The following is an 18481-nucleotide window of genomic DNA, read 5'->3' on the forward strand; positions in this document are numbered from 1 at the left end:
CTCTTTGCGACCCCGTGGACTGTAGCCCACCAGGCTCCTCTGTCCTTGGAATTCTCCGGGCAAGAATACTGGAGTGGGTTGCTATTCCCATCTCCAGGAGATCTTCCCAATTCAGGGATCAGACCCAGATCTCCTGCATTGCAGATGGATTCTTCACCATGTGAGCCAGCAGCGAAGCCCCATATATATACACATATATATGTATAACTGAATCACTTTGTCGTACATCCGAAACTAGTACGATATTGTAAATCAAGTATACTTCAATAAATTAAAGAAAAGAAAATGTCCATAGAAGTTTCATCTATTCTATTTCCTGACTTTTATTTTTTAATTTAAATTTATTTATTTTTAATTGGAGGATAAGTGCTTTGCAATATGGTGTTGGTTTCTGTCATGTAGCAGCATGAGTTAGCCATGGGCATACATATGTCCCCTCCCTCCTACCTCCCACCCCATATTTCCTGATTTTTAAACAAAATAAATCTGCTTTCATAACTTGAAGGCTTACTCCCTGTTGGACTTCCCTGGTGGTCCAGTGGTTAAGACTTCACCTTCCGATGCAAAGGGTGTGGGTTCGATCCCTGGTCAGGGAGCTAAGATCTCACATGCTTCAGGGCCAAAGAACCAAGACGTAAACAGAAGCAATATTGTAACAAACTCAATAAAGACTTTAAAAATGGCCCACATTAAAAAAAAACCTAAAAAAAGAAAATACCCCCAAATGAAAAACTAATTCCCTGTTAAAAGTTTAATGGGATCTTGAGGTGATAACAGGGCCATCTGGTGTTGTCTGTAAAATCAAAAAGTCAGCTATGACTTCCTATTTTTTCTTTTTCATTTTGGTCAAAGGGTCACCATCCAACTCACATATTTATAACATGACCCTGTGATAAGGAGAAACTGCTTGCTTATCTCCGGGTCCGATGATAGAAAGAGTATCAGAAAAAAGACACTGCAATCCCTCAGCCACATGGAGACGCGTGAGGAAAATGACACTTTAATCTGTGGTGGAGCAGGTTCTGTCTTCCATTAAACCTGCAGCCCTACTTTATTACACAGTGGAGCCAGTTATGGATGACTCACTGGGAAAGTGCATTTTATGATCTTGTCAGAAGAAATGGTTTCACTGGGATCATTTTAAGCCAATGATTTTATACCTGCCTCCTCCTAAATATCTAGGACATTAACTTATTAACCGTTCTAGAGTCAAAGCAAATGCATTTTAAATACCTAAAACAAATGCCAGGAAACCGTGGGGATGGGAGAATAGATTTTCCGTTGGCATTTAGAGTTTCCCATATCAAGGGATCAATCTCAGCGGATTTAGTAAGAAAGGGCTCCCTCCTCTCCCCGCCCCCTGCACACGGAGCCTTCATTTTGTTCCACGGGAGGGAGAGTGAGCGTGTGGGATGGAAGTCAGGCTGATTCTTTCAAAACCAGGCTCGTGTCTCTTTGATGAGGTCCTGGCGCCCAGCCTGTGTGGAGCCATGTCCCCTCCGTGCAGCTCTGCCGGCCGATCCTGGGTGGGTCTGGGGGACGTGGCATCCTGAGGAACAGCAGCCTGGTAGGAAGTGATGTGGAGGAGGGATTTCTGAGTGTGTGAGTGTGTGAGTGTTTGATGGGGGTGGGGGGGCAGCTGCAGATCGCCTTCTATTGTGAACCCAGGTGACCCTTTCTAGCTCTCTGGTCACTGTCTAACCCTGCTGACACCTGGACATGTTTCGCCTTTCATTAGCTTTTCTGTGGCCCCTGCCCCTCTGGGGATCCTGCTACTTCTCTGATCACCCCACCTCTGTCATCTTTGCCAGCTCCTCCTTCTCTGCTCATCATTTTAAGGTTTTGCTCCTTTTGGGATTCTGTCCCCAGCCACTTTTTCTTGCCATGCTACATGGCTGGCACATTAGGTGAATCAGCTCAGTTCAGTCACTCGGTCATGTCCGACTCTTTGCAACCCCATGAACTGCAGCACGCCAGGCTTCCCTGTCCATCACCAACTCCCAGAGTTCACTCAGACTCGCGTCCATCAAGTCAATAATGGCCCCCAAGTAGCCATGCCCTGGTCCCCAGAATCTGTGACTAGGTGACGTTACAATGGCATTGAAACATGTATAATATCATAAAAGAAACGAATCATCAGTCTAGGTTAGATGCAGGGTGCAGGATGCTTGGGGCTGGTGTGCTGGGGTGACCCGGAGGGATGGTGTTGGGTGGGAGGTGGGAGGGGGGTTCGGGATTGGGAACACATGGACACCCATGGCGGATTCATGTTGATGTGTGGCAAAACCAATACAATATTGTAAAGTAAAATAATAATAATAATAATAATAATAAATAAAAGTGAAAAAAAAAAAGAGCTCTGCAGATATAATTGAGGTTGAGGATCTTGAGGCGGGGAGAACGTGCTGGGTTATAAACAGCCCAATCTAATCCTACGAGCTTTTGAGAGCAGAGGACTTTCTAGGCTGGAAGCAGAGGAGAGATGAGGGTTGGAGAGATCTGAGGTGGGAAATGACTTGACACGGGATTGCTGGCTTTGAAGCTGGAAAGAGGGGGCCCTGGGCCAAGGCATGTGGGCAGCTTCTGGAAGCTGAACCCCACCCCCGGCGGGGTCCCTATTCTCCGCCTCATGAATCCCTTCCCCTCCTGACCACCTTTTATGGGTCAGCTCCACTTGGATATCTTAAGGTCATGCCCAAGTCTGCCTGTTAGGAAGTGAGCTCAGTTTCTGTCCTCCCAAATCTTTCTTTTCTGGTGACACCGCTGCCATCAGGCTTGCCCTTTCCTCTCAGTTGCTTCTCATGTGGCCTCACCTCTGCTGGGTGTTTGTTGGATTGTCACCGTGTTAAGGGCTCCTCTGACCAGCGTATTCACAGCGGCTGCACGCAATACACACGCGGTCCCTTTCCACTCACAGCAGCTGGCATATTGTACCTACTTCTTGGCTTCTGTCTCTCCCCACAAGCTCCATGTCTGTTCTATTTTATTCATTCTATTTAACCAATAACCCAATAGTTCTCAAATAGCAGGTACTGCCTGGAACATTTTTATAAATACCCACTGATTTCTCATTCTTCTCTGATAGTGCCCAGTACAGAGTGGCTGCTAGGTGTGCAGTAGTTGAGTGAATAAATTCAACCCAACACAAAATCCTGTCAATTCTGTTTCCTTAATAGTTCTGATATCAACCTGCCTTTATTCACCCGCAGGCACTTTCTGGTTCCGGGCCTCCCTCATCACAGTAGCAGTGTTCCGCTGATCCGACTGTGTCTCATCTCACCCCCTTACAATCCGTTCTGTACACTGCAGAGAAACTAATGACCAGGAGACCGGGTCTGTGATGCTTCCTGGTAGACCTTTGCATGCCCCTTCTTTTTTTAAATTTTAGTTTTTGACCGCACTGTGCGGCATGTGGGATCTTAGTTCCCTGACCAGGGATTTGAACCCATGCCCCCTGCATTGGGAGCTTGGAGTCTTAACCGCTGCACCGCCAAGGAAGTCCCTGAATGGCCCTTCTTGTCATGCTTTCTCCATCTTTGTTTCCCACCCTCCCCTCCTTCCTTACACTTTAATCATCTGTGGTCTCAGCTTCCGGTTTCCCAAATATGCACTTTCTCTCCTTACTTCCAAGTCTTTGCACATGGCTTCTTGCCCCCTTCCCTCTTGCTACCTGCCCTGCTCCCTGCTCATCCCTCCTGTTTCTCCCTGGCTGTTCCCCTCCCCTGACGCCTCCGTGGCCTCCATCCATCTCCACCATGGGAAATGCCTAACCAGCTAGCCCATCCTGGCCTCTGCCAGCATGCTGTAAAAACTCCTTTACATGGGCGATACCCTCATGAGTTCACAAGGTTCTTGAGGCACTGGGCTGGTGAGCAGCGTCTCCTTCAGCACCTCGTACCCCAGCTGGCACCTAGCGGGGGCTCAGAAAGTACCCGCGAGCCTGTGACTTGGCTTCTTGGGGCCGGGTGAGCCCAGGCCAGGCGCTCTTGCCAGCCAAAGGGCCACTTGCTCTGCCAGGATTGATTTACAAGTGCAATTATATGCGTAAATGCATTTTCTCTGTTCTGCCTTAGGACCCAATTTTTGAAAATTAGATTTTAAATGTCCCATCCTCCTCACTCGAATTTTCTGCTGCTAGACAGTCAGCGCATAATTTAAAATGAAAGGCATAGAAAATTGGACTCGTTTAGTTCACTCTGCTTAAAACCCATGTTGGGCTATTTTTAAATTCTCACGGATCGTGTGCTCATCAGGGTGTGGGAGAGGGAGCAGAGACAGGGCACCGGAAGCTGCTGGAGATGTTACTGCACTCTGTTGTAATACCTTCAGTTTTCACACTGGCGTTATCTCAAATACAGTGTCCGGAGTCAAAGCCTGAAAATCAGAGTCAGCCTCAACACATGCTGCATTTTTGTTGTCCACTGTGACAAGGGGCTGTGGCCAGCTTGCCCCTGAGTTCTGGGGGAGTGAGTACTGACCTTCTGTCTTCTGCTTACAAGCCCACATGTCGCCCTGTCTGTCCTGTGCCCCCTGCAGACACAGGATGGGAGCAGATGAAGATGTGAGTGTTCGCAGGGGCTGCCAGCCACCCACTTACAAACAGTGCTCTCACAGCCGTCCCTGTAAACAGACGGGGGTGTTCTCTTCACCAACAGTCCTGAGTCCCTGCTCTCGGATTAGGAGTTGGTGTCAAACCTTCTGATTTCACATCAGTTTCTACCTGGAGACGCTTGGCTCATCTGGGTGTGAGTTTGAGGCTTCTTGCAGGTGGGCGGTGCTGCGTGTTGACACTGAAGTTGACTGTGGAAGGCACCAGTGTCTCCTAAAGCCAGTAACACAGCCAGCTTTCCAGGGATGCCGAATGCCCAGTGCTTGTGCTCATGACCAGGCCGTTTTCACATGTGCTTTGCAGAGCAGGAGTGGGGCTCAGCACCGGGGAGGCCAGGCCATGAAATCAGACGCACTTTGTAACAGAGCGGCTACACAAGCTAGCTAACGGACACACACGGAGAACCACTATGGGGGGCTGGCCTCCTGAAACTTGAATTCTAATGGGAGGGACGGAAAAGTAAAAGTAGAAAACAATACGCATGCTAAGTCGCCTCAGTCCTGTCTGACTCTGTGACCCCAGGGACTGTATGTAGCCCGCCAGGCTCCTCTGTCCGTGGGATCTTCCAGGCAAGAATACTGGAGTGGGTCGCCATGCTCTCCTCCAGGGGATCTTCCTGACCCAGGGATTGAACCCAGGTCTCTTATGTCTCCTGCATTGACGGGTGAGTTCTTTACCACTGGCGCCATCTGGGAAGCCCGTGTAAATGAACCCATAGATAAAATAATTACAAGATGCTCTAAGACCTCCAGAGTCAAGAGTCAGGGATCAGAAAGAAAATAACTGAGTGACAGTCAGTGGCTCTAGGGGAAGCGCCCTCTAAGGAGGAGACATTTAAGCTAAAGCTTAAAGGATAAGAAAACCACCCCTGCAGGGGGTGCAGGGAGGAGCCTGCCAGGCGAGGATGGGGAAGAACCCGGTGTGTCAGTGAGGCCAGACGTGGGTAGAGGGGACGGGTGGACGAGACGCGGAAGGGGAGACCTGCAGGCATCGTGGAGGGCCTCGGTATTGTTCCAAGGTCAAAGGGAAGCCAGTGCAGGGTGTTAAGCAGTTTTTGTGGGCTCTCTCTCCAACGAGAAGGACCCTGTGAGGAGGGGGAGTCGGGGTCCAGCAAAATGGCCTGGAGGAGGGAGAACTCGTGATCTCCACCTGAGCTCTGCACTCAGCCTTCTCTGCCTCTCAGCTCTGCTGCTGGGAGGAAATGGAAAATGCAGCAGCCACATGTGACAAACCTTGGTTCAGGGCGTCGTGTTGGGGCCACAGAAGCCCAGCCAGGGTGGGCATTCCCAGCCCCCAGCTCTCTGCCCCTGTGCCGAACCCCCAGCACTGCCTTCCTGCGTCCCAGATGCTGCCTCCGGGAAGGTCCCAGCTGGATGTCTCATAACACGTTCTTGCTGGGCTCTGATAGATCAAGGATTATGTTCCCTGTCGGCTGTCTTGATAAGGCTGAAATCCAGCTCTTTCACAATGTCGTGTTCCTAGCTGATAAGGCCTGTCTCTTTCTTCCCCCTTGTCCATTATAGAATTAACTGCAAATGTTGGTGAGAACAGGCTCATCAGTAATACGCACGAGGCTGGGGGCAGAGATACAGCGCACAGACTGTAGATGTGGATATTTAAAGTTGTGAATCAGTCTAGTCAGTGGCTAAATGCAGCTTGTCCTGTTGTCTTAAACTGAGCTTTAAAATGTAGGTTTTGTTATTACTCACGTGTGGTGGGGCCAGTAACTCAGATGACTGCCATTGAAAAGAGAGTTTGTTACTCACGGCTCCCAAGAGGAGGGACAGTCAAGCTATGCAGAGTCCCAGGAGATGCACCGGGGTGGTAGGAGGAGGCAGAGAAAGGGGAAACTTGGGCAAGGGGGCTTTACTGAGGGTTGTGGGGGGAGGAACAGGTGAGGCAGGGTCAGTAGAGCAGGACGGGCCAGTCTGAATTAATTCAAGGCTCTGGAGTGTAGGGGCTGTCCCTTTCTGTCTGGTACCTGGCCCTGGGTGATCAGGGTTGGTGTGGGGTGTGGAGAGCCTACAGAGGAGGTTGTTGGGTGCAGGCTGTGAGGCGGTTGGTTGCTTTGCTGTGAAAGGCCTGCCCTCAGGTAAGGTATTTTCCCTCTCTAGGAACTGGCCAGCCCTGGAAGGGGCAGTTCTTCCAGAACCAGGAAGAACCAGATGTCAAAGCATCCTAAAATAAAGAAAGTAGAAAATGTGATTAATAGACCTGACAAATATAACTCTTTAATGGCTAGGGGACAAGCTAGGAGAGGTGTGGTTTTGATCCCTGGGTTGGAAAGATCCCTGGAAGAAGGAAATGGCAACCTGCTCCAGTATTCTTGCCTGGAAAATTCCATGAACAGAAGAGCCTGGAGGGCTTCAGTCCATGGGCTCGCAAAGAGATGGACATGGCAAGCACACACACGTGCACATGGGAGGGGCAGACCTGCTAGGGTCAGGAAGACCCCAAGGGCAAAGCATCCCCAAGTAAAGAAAATAAAAAACATGGTTGATGCCCTCGACAAATGTAGCTCTTTAACGGGTAGGAGACCAGGGATTTAGAATTCTTGGACCCCGTGGATTCTGTGCTGGAAAGTAGAGGTGAGGGAGAGAGCTGGCCACAGCCCCTGGCCTCCCCATCCTTGCCCGTCTCCATCATCTGTCACCACAAGCACCTCCCATACGGGTGTTGGAGAGCCAGCTTGCATGTCCTAGCTCTGGCCACTCCTCTGCGTGGCCTGAGCCCCCTTCTGGAAGGAGAGGGGGTTTCCTCTGGACTCTGGGCATACTGTGGGCACAGGGCCGTCTTGTACTCGTTGTAATGCAATCTTGGAATCAAGAACTTGGGAGGATGAGTTGCTTCAGGGCAGAAGCAAGGGATTCCATCCAGGCTGGTTTCCTATAAGATTTTATATTACAGGAATATAATATATTATGTCATTTATTATTATAATTATTATTATAATGCTCGGTCCCTCCACACCTGGCTTGTGTTTGTCCTGATGAAGCAGATATGCAAAGATTCATATTTTTCCTGTTAATTTTGTAAACCTATTTGTTTTATCACCCATGCATCATCTGAGCATTGAAGGAAAGGACAGGCATGTTGGTTTGGCGTTGGGCTTCTGACAAGATTTGGTCCATAAACAAGAAGTGCCCAGCAGGTGTGGACTGGTCGTGGGGCTGCTTGGTTTTGATGCACGAACCTGGATGTGGGTACCCTGTGTGTGTGTTCAGGGTGGAACTTAAGAGCCAACTGAAAACCCACTTCTTCTGTAAAAGGCTTAAGAAAATAAGGCAATGAAAACACTGTAATGTTTTTCCAAAGTGCGTGTATTAATAGAAGATGTACCAGGATAATCATTGCATTCCACCATGACTTGGAGTTTCCATCTGGTCTTCTCAGGGGTGTCTTGCTGAGGTGTCTGATCTCGTGAGGAGAGGTGGGGTACTGTGAGCTGGACCCCGGGGCTGAGTAGGCTGTGCTCGTGCCTGGGAGGTGAGTGACATGCTCTGATTGGACAGGCACACTCCTCGCCCAGAACCTCGGGCTTCCCACCTCGTGTAGTGCTGGTCCCTGTCTGGCCTGTAGGAAATAAAAAGCCAGTTCACTTGTGGACTTTGTCACAGCCTGTAAGAGCTTCCCAGGTGGTGCTAGTGGTTAAGAACCCTCCTGCCAATGCAGGAGGCATAAGAGATGTGGGTTAGATCCCTGGGTGGGGAAGATCCCCTGGAAAAGCGCATGGTGACCCACTCCAGTATTCTTGCCTGGAGAATCCCATGGACAGAGGAGCCTGGCAGGCTACAGTTCATAGGGTTGCAAAGAGTCAGACATGACTGACTTAACACACACACACAGCCTGTAAGAGGTTGGGAACATCTGTGTGGCCCACATGAAAGGGTGGGTTTGCACTGTTTGGGTACCTGGCAGGCCAGCACCTGGAGCAGAGATGAGCGGGATGCCAGTGGTCTGTGGTGCGGGTGGCCCTGTGGATGGATTAGTGCCTAAGATGCGGGCTTTGAAATCATCCCTCTTTATTTCACTCCTGTCACAAGCCTGTGTCTTCTTTCATATGTTTTGCTTTGTACGAGAGACTGAAGCGTGCCCTGTGCTCACGGCCTTCTCAGCTCCAGGATTCTGTATTCTGTGTTCAGTAGCCTGCATGGCCCCCTCTCTCCTTCTCAGGCTGGGCTGCATTTGTGTGTCCTCCACCCTCCAGTCAGGCTTCCTAGGTGGCACTGGGAAAGAACCTGCCTGCCAGTGCAGGAGACACAGGAGATGCAGGGTTGATCCCTGGGTCGGGAAGATCCCCTGGAGGAGGGCATGGCAACCCACTCCAGTATCCTTGCGGGAGAACCCCACGGACAGAGAAGCTACAGTCCATGGGGTCACAAAGAGTGGGACATGACTGAGCGACTAACACTTTCATTTCTTTTTTAATCTTCTATTAATACATGCACTTTGGAAAACTGTAGGGTTTTTCCACTGCCTTATTTTCTCAAGCCTTTTACAGAAGAAGTGGGCTCTCGGCTGGCTCTGAGATTCCACCCCTAACACACGCACAGGGTGCGCATGTCCAGCTCTGTGTCTCCACCCCACGGACGAGCACCCGCATGCACCACCCTCCAGTAATTCCCTGTTCGATGACCTCAGTTGCTCAGCATCCTGAGAATCTGTTCTGACTTCTGTTTTTATCAGGCTGCCTGTTCCTTGAGACTATTCATGTGTCTTCCTCACGGTGGCTTCCCCTGTGACCAGCACAGCATTGCCCCTGGGGGGAGGGGCATGAGGTGCTAGGCACCTTTTCTGAGCCCAGGACTGTACTGGGCTCTAAGGGTTCAAAGGACATAGCATCCATGGCTCTGGCAGAGAGCTGGGAATGCCCAAAGTGACCTCAGTGTCTCTAGGCTGGTTGTAAAGGACTGCAGGACCCCAGAGAGGGAGAGAGCACGTGGGAAGAGGGGCTGCAGGGCAAGAGAGCAGAAACATTTGGGGAGGGTATTCCAGGCCAAGGGAACAGCAGGAGAGTCCCAGATCGGTCCCCTGGAGGCTGCGGGGCAAGGGGTGGGGCCGCGGGAGCTGTGAGGACTCCCTCCCTCCTCTGCTGACCTCTCTCTGAGTGTTCCCTCCACCTGCCTGCCATGACTAAAGCTGGCCACCGTGGCTGCAGCCCTCATTCTTCAGCGTGAGCCGGGGGAGGCAAGGGCCTCTTCACTTAACACGGTTTGGAAACACTGGCGTAGGAGCCTGATGGCCCCTCACTGGAGGGCAGACTCTGCTGAGAGAGTGGTGGGGGCTAGGACCTGCTGGCAGGGGGCTAGGCTGATGATGAAGCTGATGAAAGCGTTAGTGATGAAAGTGTTAGTCACTCAGCTGTGTCCAGCTCTTTGAGACTCCATGGACTGTAGCCCACCAGGCTCCTCTGTCCATGGCATTCTCCAGGCAAGACTACTGGAGCGTGTTGCCATTTCCTCCTCCTGGGGGTCTTCCCGATCCAGGGTCTCCTGCATTGCAGGTGGATTCTTTGCCATCTGAGCCACCAGGGAAGCTTGATGATTATTCGAGCTCAAAAAGAAAGGTGTGGTGCAGGGAGACCCTCTCCCCGAGGAGGTGGTCATGGGTGTGATACTCCATGGGGCTGTAAGCACAGGGGTTGATGTTAAAATCTTGCCCTCCCCCTCCCTATCACCACACTGCCAAAATCTGGGTGCAAGTTACTTCCCAAGACGGTGCAGCGGAGTACCTCCATCAGCTTCACATGGGCCAATCCTTGCCCTGGATTTCCTCGCCATGTTCTGAGTTTTCCAGCCAGCATGCTGGGGTCTCTTTTCCAAGGGCTATAGCTCAGACAGACCCTCAATCCTACAATCCTTCTGTGGTCAAATAGAGAGAGTCCAGTTTCAAACCTTTAATAGATGTTAAGCCTCAGCTCTAGAGGGAAAAGTAAATACTTTCTGTGAAATACAGAAGTCCTTCAGTGAGGTTCATAAGTTATGTTCCATAATAAATGAGCAGCAGTATTGCGTATTTGAAAAAAGTAGACTCTGGAATTAGGTCGAACAAATTATTTTTATTTATGTTTAAATGAATTTTCTTCAGGTCAGGCTCCTTACCCTCATAAGGGATTTAGAGAGTTACTGTGAAAATTAAAGGCAATAACGCACAAAAGTAAAGCCCCACACCAGCATCTAGTGTGAGCTCACTCTCCTTAGCTTAAGAAGATCAAGGTAATAGATTGGGAGTCTGGGATTAACATATACACACACTATTATATATAAAATAGATAACCAGCAAGGACCTACTGTATGACACAGGAAATTTGACTCAATATTCTGTAACCTAAATGGGAAAAGAATCTGAGAAAGAATATATATATAAACTGAATCGGGCTTCCCTGTTGGCTCAGCAGTAAAGAATCTGCCTACAATGCAGGAACCACAGGAGATGTGGGTTTGATCCCTGGGTCAGGAAGATCCCCTGGAGGAGGGCACGGCATCCCACTCCAGTGTTCTTGGACAGAGGAGCCTAGCGGGCTACAGTTCATAAACTGAAGTGACTTAGCACGTATAACTGAATCACTTGGCTGCATACCTGAAATGAACACAATGTTTTAAATCAACTATGTTCCAGTATAAAATAAAAAAATAAAATTAAGATCAGGTGTGGATTTGGGCTTAAAGTTTTTTAACACTCATTGTTTAAGAATACAGTGTTGCACTTTAAAAACAAAGTCCCCGATTCTATTCCTTGTCTGCCTTTAGAAAAGAATGAAGAAAACTAAATCCTGTGGGTGTCAGTGGGGTGTGTGCCGTGTTTGAGGGAAGAAAGGAGAAAGAATCAGACTGGAGTGTAGAGTCTCGAATGGACAGTCCCAGGCAAAACTAGTAAATAGACTTTTTAAGCAACTTACACAATATTGTCAATGGATGTCAGACCACAGCTCTTCCAAGGATATGCACTAGGAAGGACGAAAGCAAACCCAAGCCCTTCTGTCAGCAGGGAGAGCTAGGGAGTCGGTGGGAGGGCTTGATTGTCGGGTATGTGAGTGGGGGTGGCTAACGTGGGCAGAACTGACAGCGATCGCATTTTTCTGTCTTGCTTTTCATACCGGGAGTGCTTGGTTTTCTTTTTGTCACTGAGTGGTGCTGATTTATTAGGCCGTGTGCTTCAAGGGCACGGAGAGATTGCATGTAGGAGCAAGTCTGAACAGGGAAAGTGAGAATTACTGTATCAGATGATACCCAATTAACTGGTGACAAGCACAGCAGGTGAAATTGGAACCGGGGCTTTATCTGTTATGTAGAGTGAGTGTTTGCTGTATAGTTAACTGTTTTTAAACCTGGGGGAGCTTCCCTACTCATTCTCTCCCCTTTCCTCCTGCCCAGGCTCTCTTCCCATCTAAGCAGTCACAGTTTCTACTGACATGAGTATCCGGACTAAGTCCCTGAGATGCGCTCTGGGTTCAAGGGTGACAGGGCTTCTCCTGGGGCATCACACCGCGCTGGACTGTGGAGGCGGAAACATACACATCAACACAGCTCAGAATAACTGCTTTTACTTTCTTCACGGACAACTGAATCATATTATGATGCTCCAGTCCTGAAAAGGCTTTCCCACTCTCTGCCTGCCTTTGAAGTTACCATAATAGCTTGACTCATATCGCCCAAAGGAGAAAATCTGGATGAAGCAGCTAATCCTTACATCCACTTCTGGGAGTGGCCAAGACAGGCGATGGAGGCTCAGAGCCTGTGCTTTCGGACCTTCGGACCTGCCTATCTCCTGTCGCCAGCTCGTGCGCTGCACTGCGTGACCTAGCTGTAAGCTCAGGGAAAAGTGATTCAGAAATTATTGGGAAGATAAGGTGATCTGGCATTAAATGCCTGATACTCTAAAACACAAATCTTATTTTATGTGCACCTGATGGTTTGGATTATGCTCGCCTCCTCCGGCTTCAGCCAGTGTGGAAAAGCCTTTAAGATCTCTACTCAGTCGCTTCCACCCGGAGTCATGTTTACCCCTTCCGCCTGGGCTGAATCTCCTTCCACGGTGCTCCCCGAGTGACAGATGCTTTACCTTTCTATCACTGGACCAAATTTGTTGCTTTTATTAGCTATCTGTTTGTCTGTCTTTATCTCCAAACCTGATTTTCTCTAGGCTGAGAGCAGCGCCACATTCAGTTCTGTAGCCGCAGTGGATACAACCTGGCACGCAGTGGGCATTTCAGAAATGTTAGATGGATAGAAGAATGAGAGTCAGATGGAACCCCAAAGAGAGGCCTGCTCTTTGTTAGCATCTGTTAATTTGGTAGGACCCGTATCTGATCACTTTTCTTCTCTCTGGAAATCCGGTATCAACATCAGAGAAAATTAACAGCAGCACACTGAATGATGTCCTGCTGATGAGAAGTGAGCCCATTGCTAAATTAGTGATGATGTTTCTTTGGTTCCAACCCTAGAGGATGTGCGCATCAGCACAGCTTTTACTCTTCATGGACAGCTGAATCATATTATGATACTCCAGTTCTGAAAACTGATAGACCAGTCTGAAGTCTAGCAAGAATTATATCCTATTTAACTTGGGATCTCTCTCTTGAGAGTTCTGTGTAAATGACTACCACACGCAGTGATGGCAGAAAAATGCAGTAAAAATTATCTATAGAGGCAAATAAAATCTTCTTGTAAAACCGCATGAATATGACATTGTGGGAGGAGTGACTCAAGCTGAATATAAGACTTGGAAAATTAAGTGATCATTCATTAATCATTTTCTCATTGCAAACTACTTTGAGGGCTTCCCTTGTGGCTCAGTTGGTAAAGAATCCATCTGCAATGGAGATCCAGGTTCAGACCCCAGGTTGGGATGATCCCCTGGAGAAGGGAATGGCTACTCACTCCAGTGTTCTTGCCTGAGAAATCCTGTGGACAGAGGAGCCTGGAGGGCTACAGTCCATGGGGTTGCAAAAGTTGGACACCACCAATAACTACTTTGTCTTACTCCTTGGCCTATACTATATAAATATATATATGTATATATAATGTACACACATGCATATATATCATATATACATGTATATATACTAAGTGTATATATGTGATATATATATGTAAAAGACACACAGTGGTAATACAATGGTAATGTATTTTACTCTGATATATTAGTAGTCTTCTTCCCCACAGTTGATGTACAATTAGGTTTCCATCTTTTGATGGCTGTGTTTTGTGATTGCTAGTGCTCTTTGTAACTCTGACTTTTTACAGCAGTCTTTGGCCTCTCCTGAATTTAATATGTTTGAACGCCGTCGCTTTGTTGGCAGCAGAAATTTCACACGCGTTTATTCCGTGTGCATTTCCTTACTCCCATTGTGTTGTTTGAAACTGAGCTTGTGATTTGTAACAGTGGGCTCTGGAACTGTCCTTCACTAGCTGTGTGACTTGGGTCCCTTCGTTCTCTGCGTGCAAAATGAGGATGATAAGGGCTGCTGCTGCTGCTAAGTCGCTTCAGTCCAACTGCACGTCCGTTTCTTCCTGTTGCTCCCTCCCTGGATTTTGGTTGGTGCCACTTCACTATTTCATCTCCGTGTGTGGTTTAATCACCCAAGTAAACGGAAGTGCTTCCATTAACTCATGCGGAAGAATGGCACTTCAGATGGTCAGAAGTTTCTCAGAATTCTAAGATTCCTCCTCTGTCTTTCACATCTTCCTTCTGGAAGATTTCACTAATGAGAGTTCATCTTATCTAAATTTGTCCTTGAATAATGATCTTTGAAATCTGATGATTTATTTTTATAAATTGAGGTCCTATCTCACATGTAACTTATGTTATTTTAGAAAATGTCAATAAAATGGGTAATGTTAGAGAAAATTTGTGATTGACGCTAAACTGATGAGGTCCCTTTGCTTCCACTTTCAACTTTGAGGTCATATGGTACTTATCTCACGACGCTGTCCTTATTAACTGGGGTGCTGGGGCTGAAGCTCTTCGGAACCACTGCTTCCTTCAATCTCATGGCAGGTGTTACTCATTTCCCATGATGACTCCTCCTGTCCTTCTGCTACACAAAGGATCTAATACAATGAGACTCAGTTAGACCTTTTTCCACTTGACATTCTCCTATCTTATCCTGAAAAGGATATTGCTGGTAGCTTGTTTTTTTGTTTTGTTTTTTTTCCATTAGACTCGTAGGGATATTTTTGGATCATCAGTTATGATGAAGATTTACAGAAAATGTTGCTATGCCCCCCAGGGTGTTGTCAATGTTAGTATCTGACTCCACCTTGCTCTCTGGCCCTCGAGGCCATGTCTCTTTTATGCGTAAACAGTGCCTAGGCTAGTGTGTTTGGAGAAAGTAATGGCACCCCACTCCAGTACTCTTGCCTGGAAAATCCCAGGGACAGAGGAGCCTGGTAGGAGGCTGTCTGTGGGGTCGCACAGAGTCAGACACAACTGAAGGGACTTAGCAGCAGCAGCAGCAGCAGCAGCAGCCGCAGCAGGCTAGTGTATTGCATGAAGCAGGACCCAAATTCCATTCCTGTAACATTGCTTTGTGTTTGTGCCATGCACTCTGATAAATGTTTTTGCAGATGTTCTGTGTTTAATGATCAATTGGTTCTTGTTTAATTGGATTCCTAAAACGATTTCATTCTGATGTTTTGGCCTGATTCTGGATCTCAGATTCCCTTAGCATGTGAGGAGGAGGAAGTATTCCTGTCTCTTCCCCATCAGGATGCCTGGTGACCCCTGGTCTCCTTTTCCCTTTGGTACTCAGCTTCCCTTGGTGCTGAAACCATTTGCCTCAGGTTGGGACTTGAACCCATGTGGCAGGATTCAAACCCAGTCTTAACCCAGGGTCTTCTGAGATCACAGACCCGGTTTCAGGATCTAATGAAGCTCAGATTCTTTATGTCTCATCACAGAAGCATTCAGTGACAGACAACGTGATAGGTGAGAAGTGGATTTATCCAGAGAAAAAACACACTCCAGAGACAGTGCAGGCCCATTTGATTGTAACTGGCTTATGCTGTGTGCTTGGGCTGTATCATTCTTTCAGAAGTGCCCTGCTCCCTTCCTTCCTGTTTCAGCATCGTCTTTGGTTCTTGGGACCTTGTCTCACCGCCATTACTGTTCTCTGTGTCCCTGCTCTAAGATGCTAGGGAAAGGAAGGAGGAAGAGGGAGAGAGAAGAGAAAATGAGCTCTGTTCCCAGTCAGTGTGTCTGCAGGCATCTGTTAGGAAGTTAAAAACCTAAACTCCCCATCTGCAATCTGGGCCTCTCTGGAAGGTGGTGAGTCAACCCAGGAATGAGTGAGCAAGGCGGGCCTGGGTGATGAGTCAGGATCCAGCAAAAGCAATCAACACAACATCCTCTGCAGACGGCAGCCTCAGGGCAAGTGGACAAGATGTTCCTGTGGGTCCAGCAGGTCACTAACTAGAGCTTCAAGTGGTGAGATGACTCAAGTATTTACTGTCTGATTTCTTAGCAAAATCATTTATAGGGTGTACCTCTGGATTATTTTGAACTGGAGAATATGGCTTTCTTGTCCTCAAGGGAGGTGCTATGAATTTTTGTCCCTTGGATAAAAGGTGCTATCACAGTATAATCATAGTTATATGGAATCATCAGGGTCTTCTTAAGTTACTCTTAATCCCAGTGTGATGACATCTCTCCTCCTTGCTTCAGTTGCCAGGGTCTTCCAAGTGTCCATCTGTAGTTTAGACCTTCTCCAAGGCTCATAATCCAACTTCATACTTGACAGCCCAGCTGGATATCTAATAAACCTAAATTTATCATATCTAAACTTGAACTCTTTTTTTTTAAAGTTTTTCAATTGCTTTGATTTTTTCCAGCTTTACTGAGGTATAATTGACAACATGAGATATTTAAAGTGTAGAATGTGGTATGTGATATGCATTGTGCAAGAATTTCCCCTCATCAAGTTAATTAACACATCCATCACCTTGCATATTTACCTTTTTTTTTCCTTTGATGAAAACACTTAAGTTCTACTTTCTTAGCAAATTTCAATCCAAACTTAACTCTTGCTTGTCTCTGCAGATTGGTTTCACCTGAGATCTTCCCATCTTGGTTGATGCTAACCCTGTTTTTATTTCAGGAGCTCAGGGCAAAAATCTTGTACTATAGTCATTCTTGACAAGTCGGTTTTTCACACATGCAAATCCAGTCCATCAAGAACTCCCATTGTCTCTAAAGTATACCTAAAGTCTGCCCCTTAGCACCATCTCCTGCCGATGCCCTGGTCTCAGTTCCCATCAGCTGACCTCCCTGTGTTGCTCTGATTCTCTCACCTGCTGCCACGATCTGTTCTTGGCACAGCAACCAGGAGCCAATTTATTGCCATTCTTTTGCAGTGCTTTGCCATTTCTCTCAGAAGACCCCAAATCCTGACATGCGCTTTCCAGTTACTAGAGCTGTGGAACAAATTTTGCCCCAATTTACTACCAACTATGTCTTACATGCACAAATTCTGTGAGTGAGGAATTTAGACAGGGAGCAATGGAGATGGTTTGTCTCTGTTCCATGAAGTCTAGGTTGCTTCCCCAGACTGAAAGACCCAAATATCTGGAAGCTCACTCATTCACACATCTGGTGAGTGATGCAGGCTGTAGGCTGAGATCTTTGCCTGGCTTTCAGCCTGAACAATTCTGCATGGCTTTTCTGTGTGGCTTGGTCTTCCTCACAGCATGGTGGTTGGGTTCCTAGGAGGAGGAGAAACTTGGACTGGGCCCCTAATCTCAGAAGCTAAATAGCATCCTTCCTGTCACACTCAACGGTGGGAACAGTCTTAGCCTGTTCGAGTCAAGGGAAAGGAAATAGATTTTCCTTCCTTAGTGGAGAGTGGCCAAGCTCTAGAAGCATGTGGGGGCCAGAAAAATCGCTGTGGCTGTGTTTGGAAGTAGAGTCTGCCGCAGTAGCCTGTGACTGGACCTGGGCTCTTTCTCTGTCTGCATTGCTTCGCCCTGGGAAACCTTCTGCTCAAGCCACGTGTGGCTGGGGCACTCAGGCAGACTCCGCTGGCCCTCTGCGGCTTTTCCCTCCCCACTTTGCCCACTCATGTACTCCCCCCACCATCTTCATGCTTTTATTCAAATGTCAGCTTCTCAGCAGGGACTACCCTGACCATCTTGTAGCCGCACTCCGATCTCCTTCTCTTGCTTTGTAATACTGACCACCCCCTAGTCGTCTATGGAATGTTATATACTGATTATTACCCTCTAGAATGAAAGACCCGGGCATCTTTACTGATCCTGTTCACTGCTTTATACTCAGGGCTTAGAACAGTGTGTGGCACATAAACACATATAGGATGTGAAACAGAGAATTTCTGGTTGGAATATTCTGAATAGGCACTTATTCCCAATGAACCGGTGAGATCTCTGCTCTGAGGAACCGCATCACCACGACCGAATCCCCAGGTTGGCACACAAGCTGATACGTAGTAGAAACTGAAAACAAATATTTAACTAATTTATTTGGAGAAAAATTTAGCACAACTTAACTTGTAGGTTTTCTTCTATTTCTTTGAGGAAAGAAATATTCTATTTCTTTCTATGATCATTGAGGAAGGCTTTCTTATCTCTCCTTGCTATTCTTTGGAACTCTGCATTCAAACAGGTGTATCTTTCCTTTTCTCCTTTGCTTTTCTCTTCTCTTCTTTTCACAGCTATTTGTAAGGCCTCCTCAGACAGCCATTTATCAGTGCAAAGAAATAGAGGAAAATAATAGAATGGGGAAGACTAAAGATCTCTTCAAGAAAGCTAGAGATACCAAGGGAACATTTCATGCAGAGATGGGCTCAATAAAGGACAGAAATGATGTGGACCTAACAGAAGCAGAAGATATTAAGAAGAGGTGGCAAGAATACACAGA

At 47.5% G+C, this 18481-nt stretch overlaps 1 protein-coding gene across 8 annotated transcripts in view; it reads left to right on the forward strand.

Moving 5' to 3' along the window:
• DISC1 (DISC1 scaffold protein) overlaps positions 1-18481 on the forward strand; it is a 488958-nt gene that overhangs the window by 372298 nt on the left and 98179 nt on the right. Inside the window, exon 11 of one of the 8 annotated variants that reach the window (XM_069572618.1) lies at positions 11983-12414. The exons of 6 other annotated variants lie outside the window; for them this stretch is intronic. In XM_069572618.1, the coding sequence (XP_069428719.1) occupies positions 11983-11999 (17 nt within the window). In that variant the 3' untranslated portion in view covers positions 12000-12414. Of the gene's footprint in view, positions 1-11982; positions 12415-18481 lie in introns of those variants that run through there. One more of the 8 variants, XM_069572616.1, reaches the window with a different exon arrangement.

Source organism: Ovis canadensis, chromosome 25, assembly GCF_042477335.2.
Source record: "Ovis canadensis isolate MfBH-ARS-UI-01 breed Bighorn chromosome 25, ARS-UI_OviCan_v2, whole genome shotgun sequence".
Lineage (NCBI taxonomy): Eukaryota > Metazoa > Chordata > Mammalia > Artiodactyla > Bovidae > Ovis > Ovis canadensis.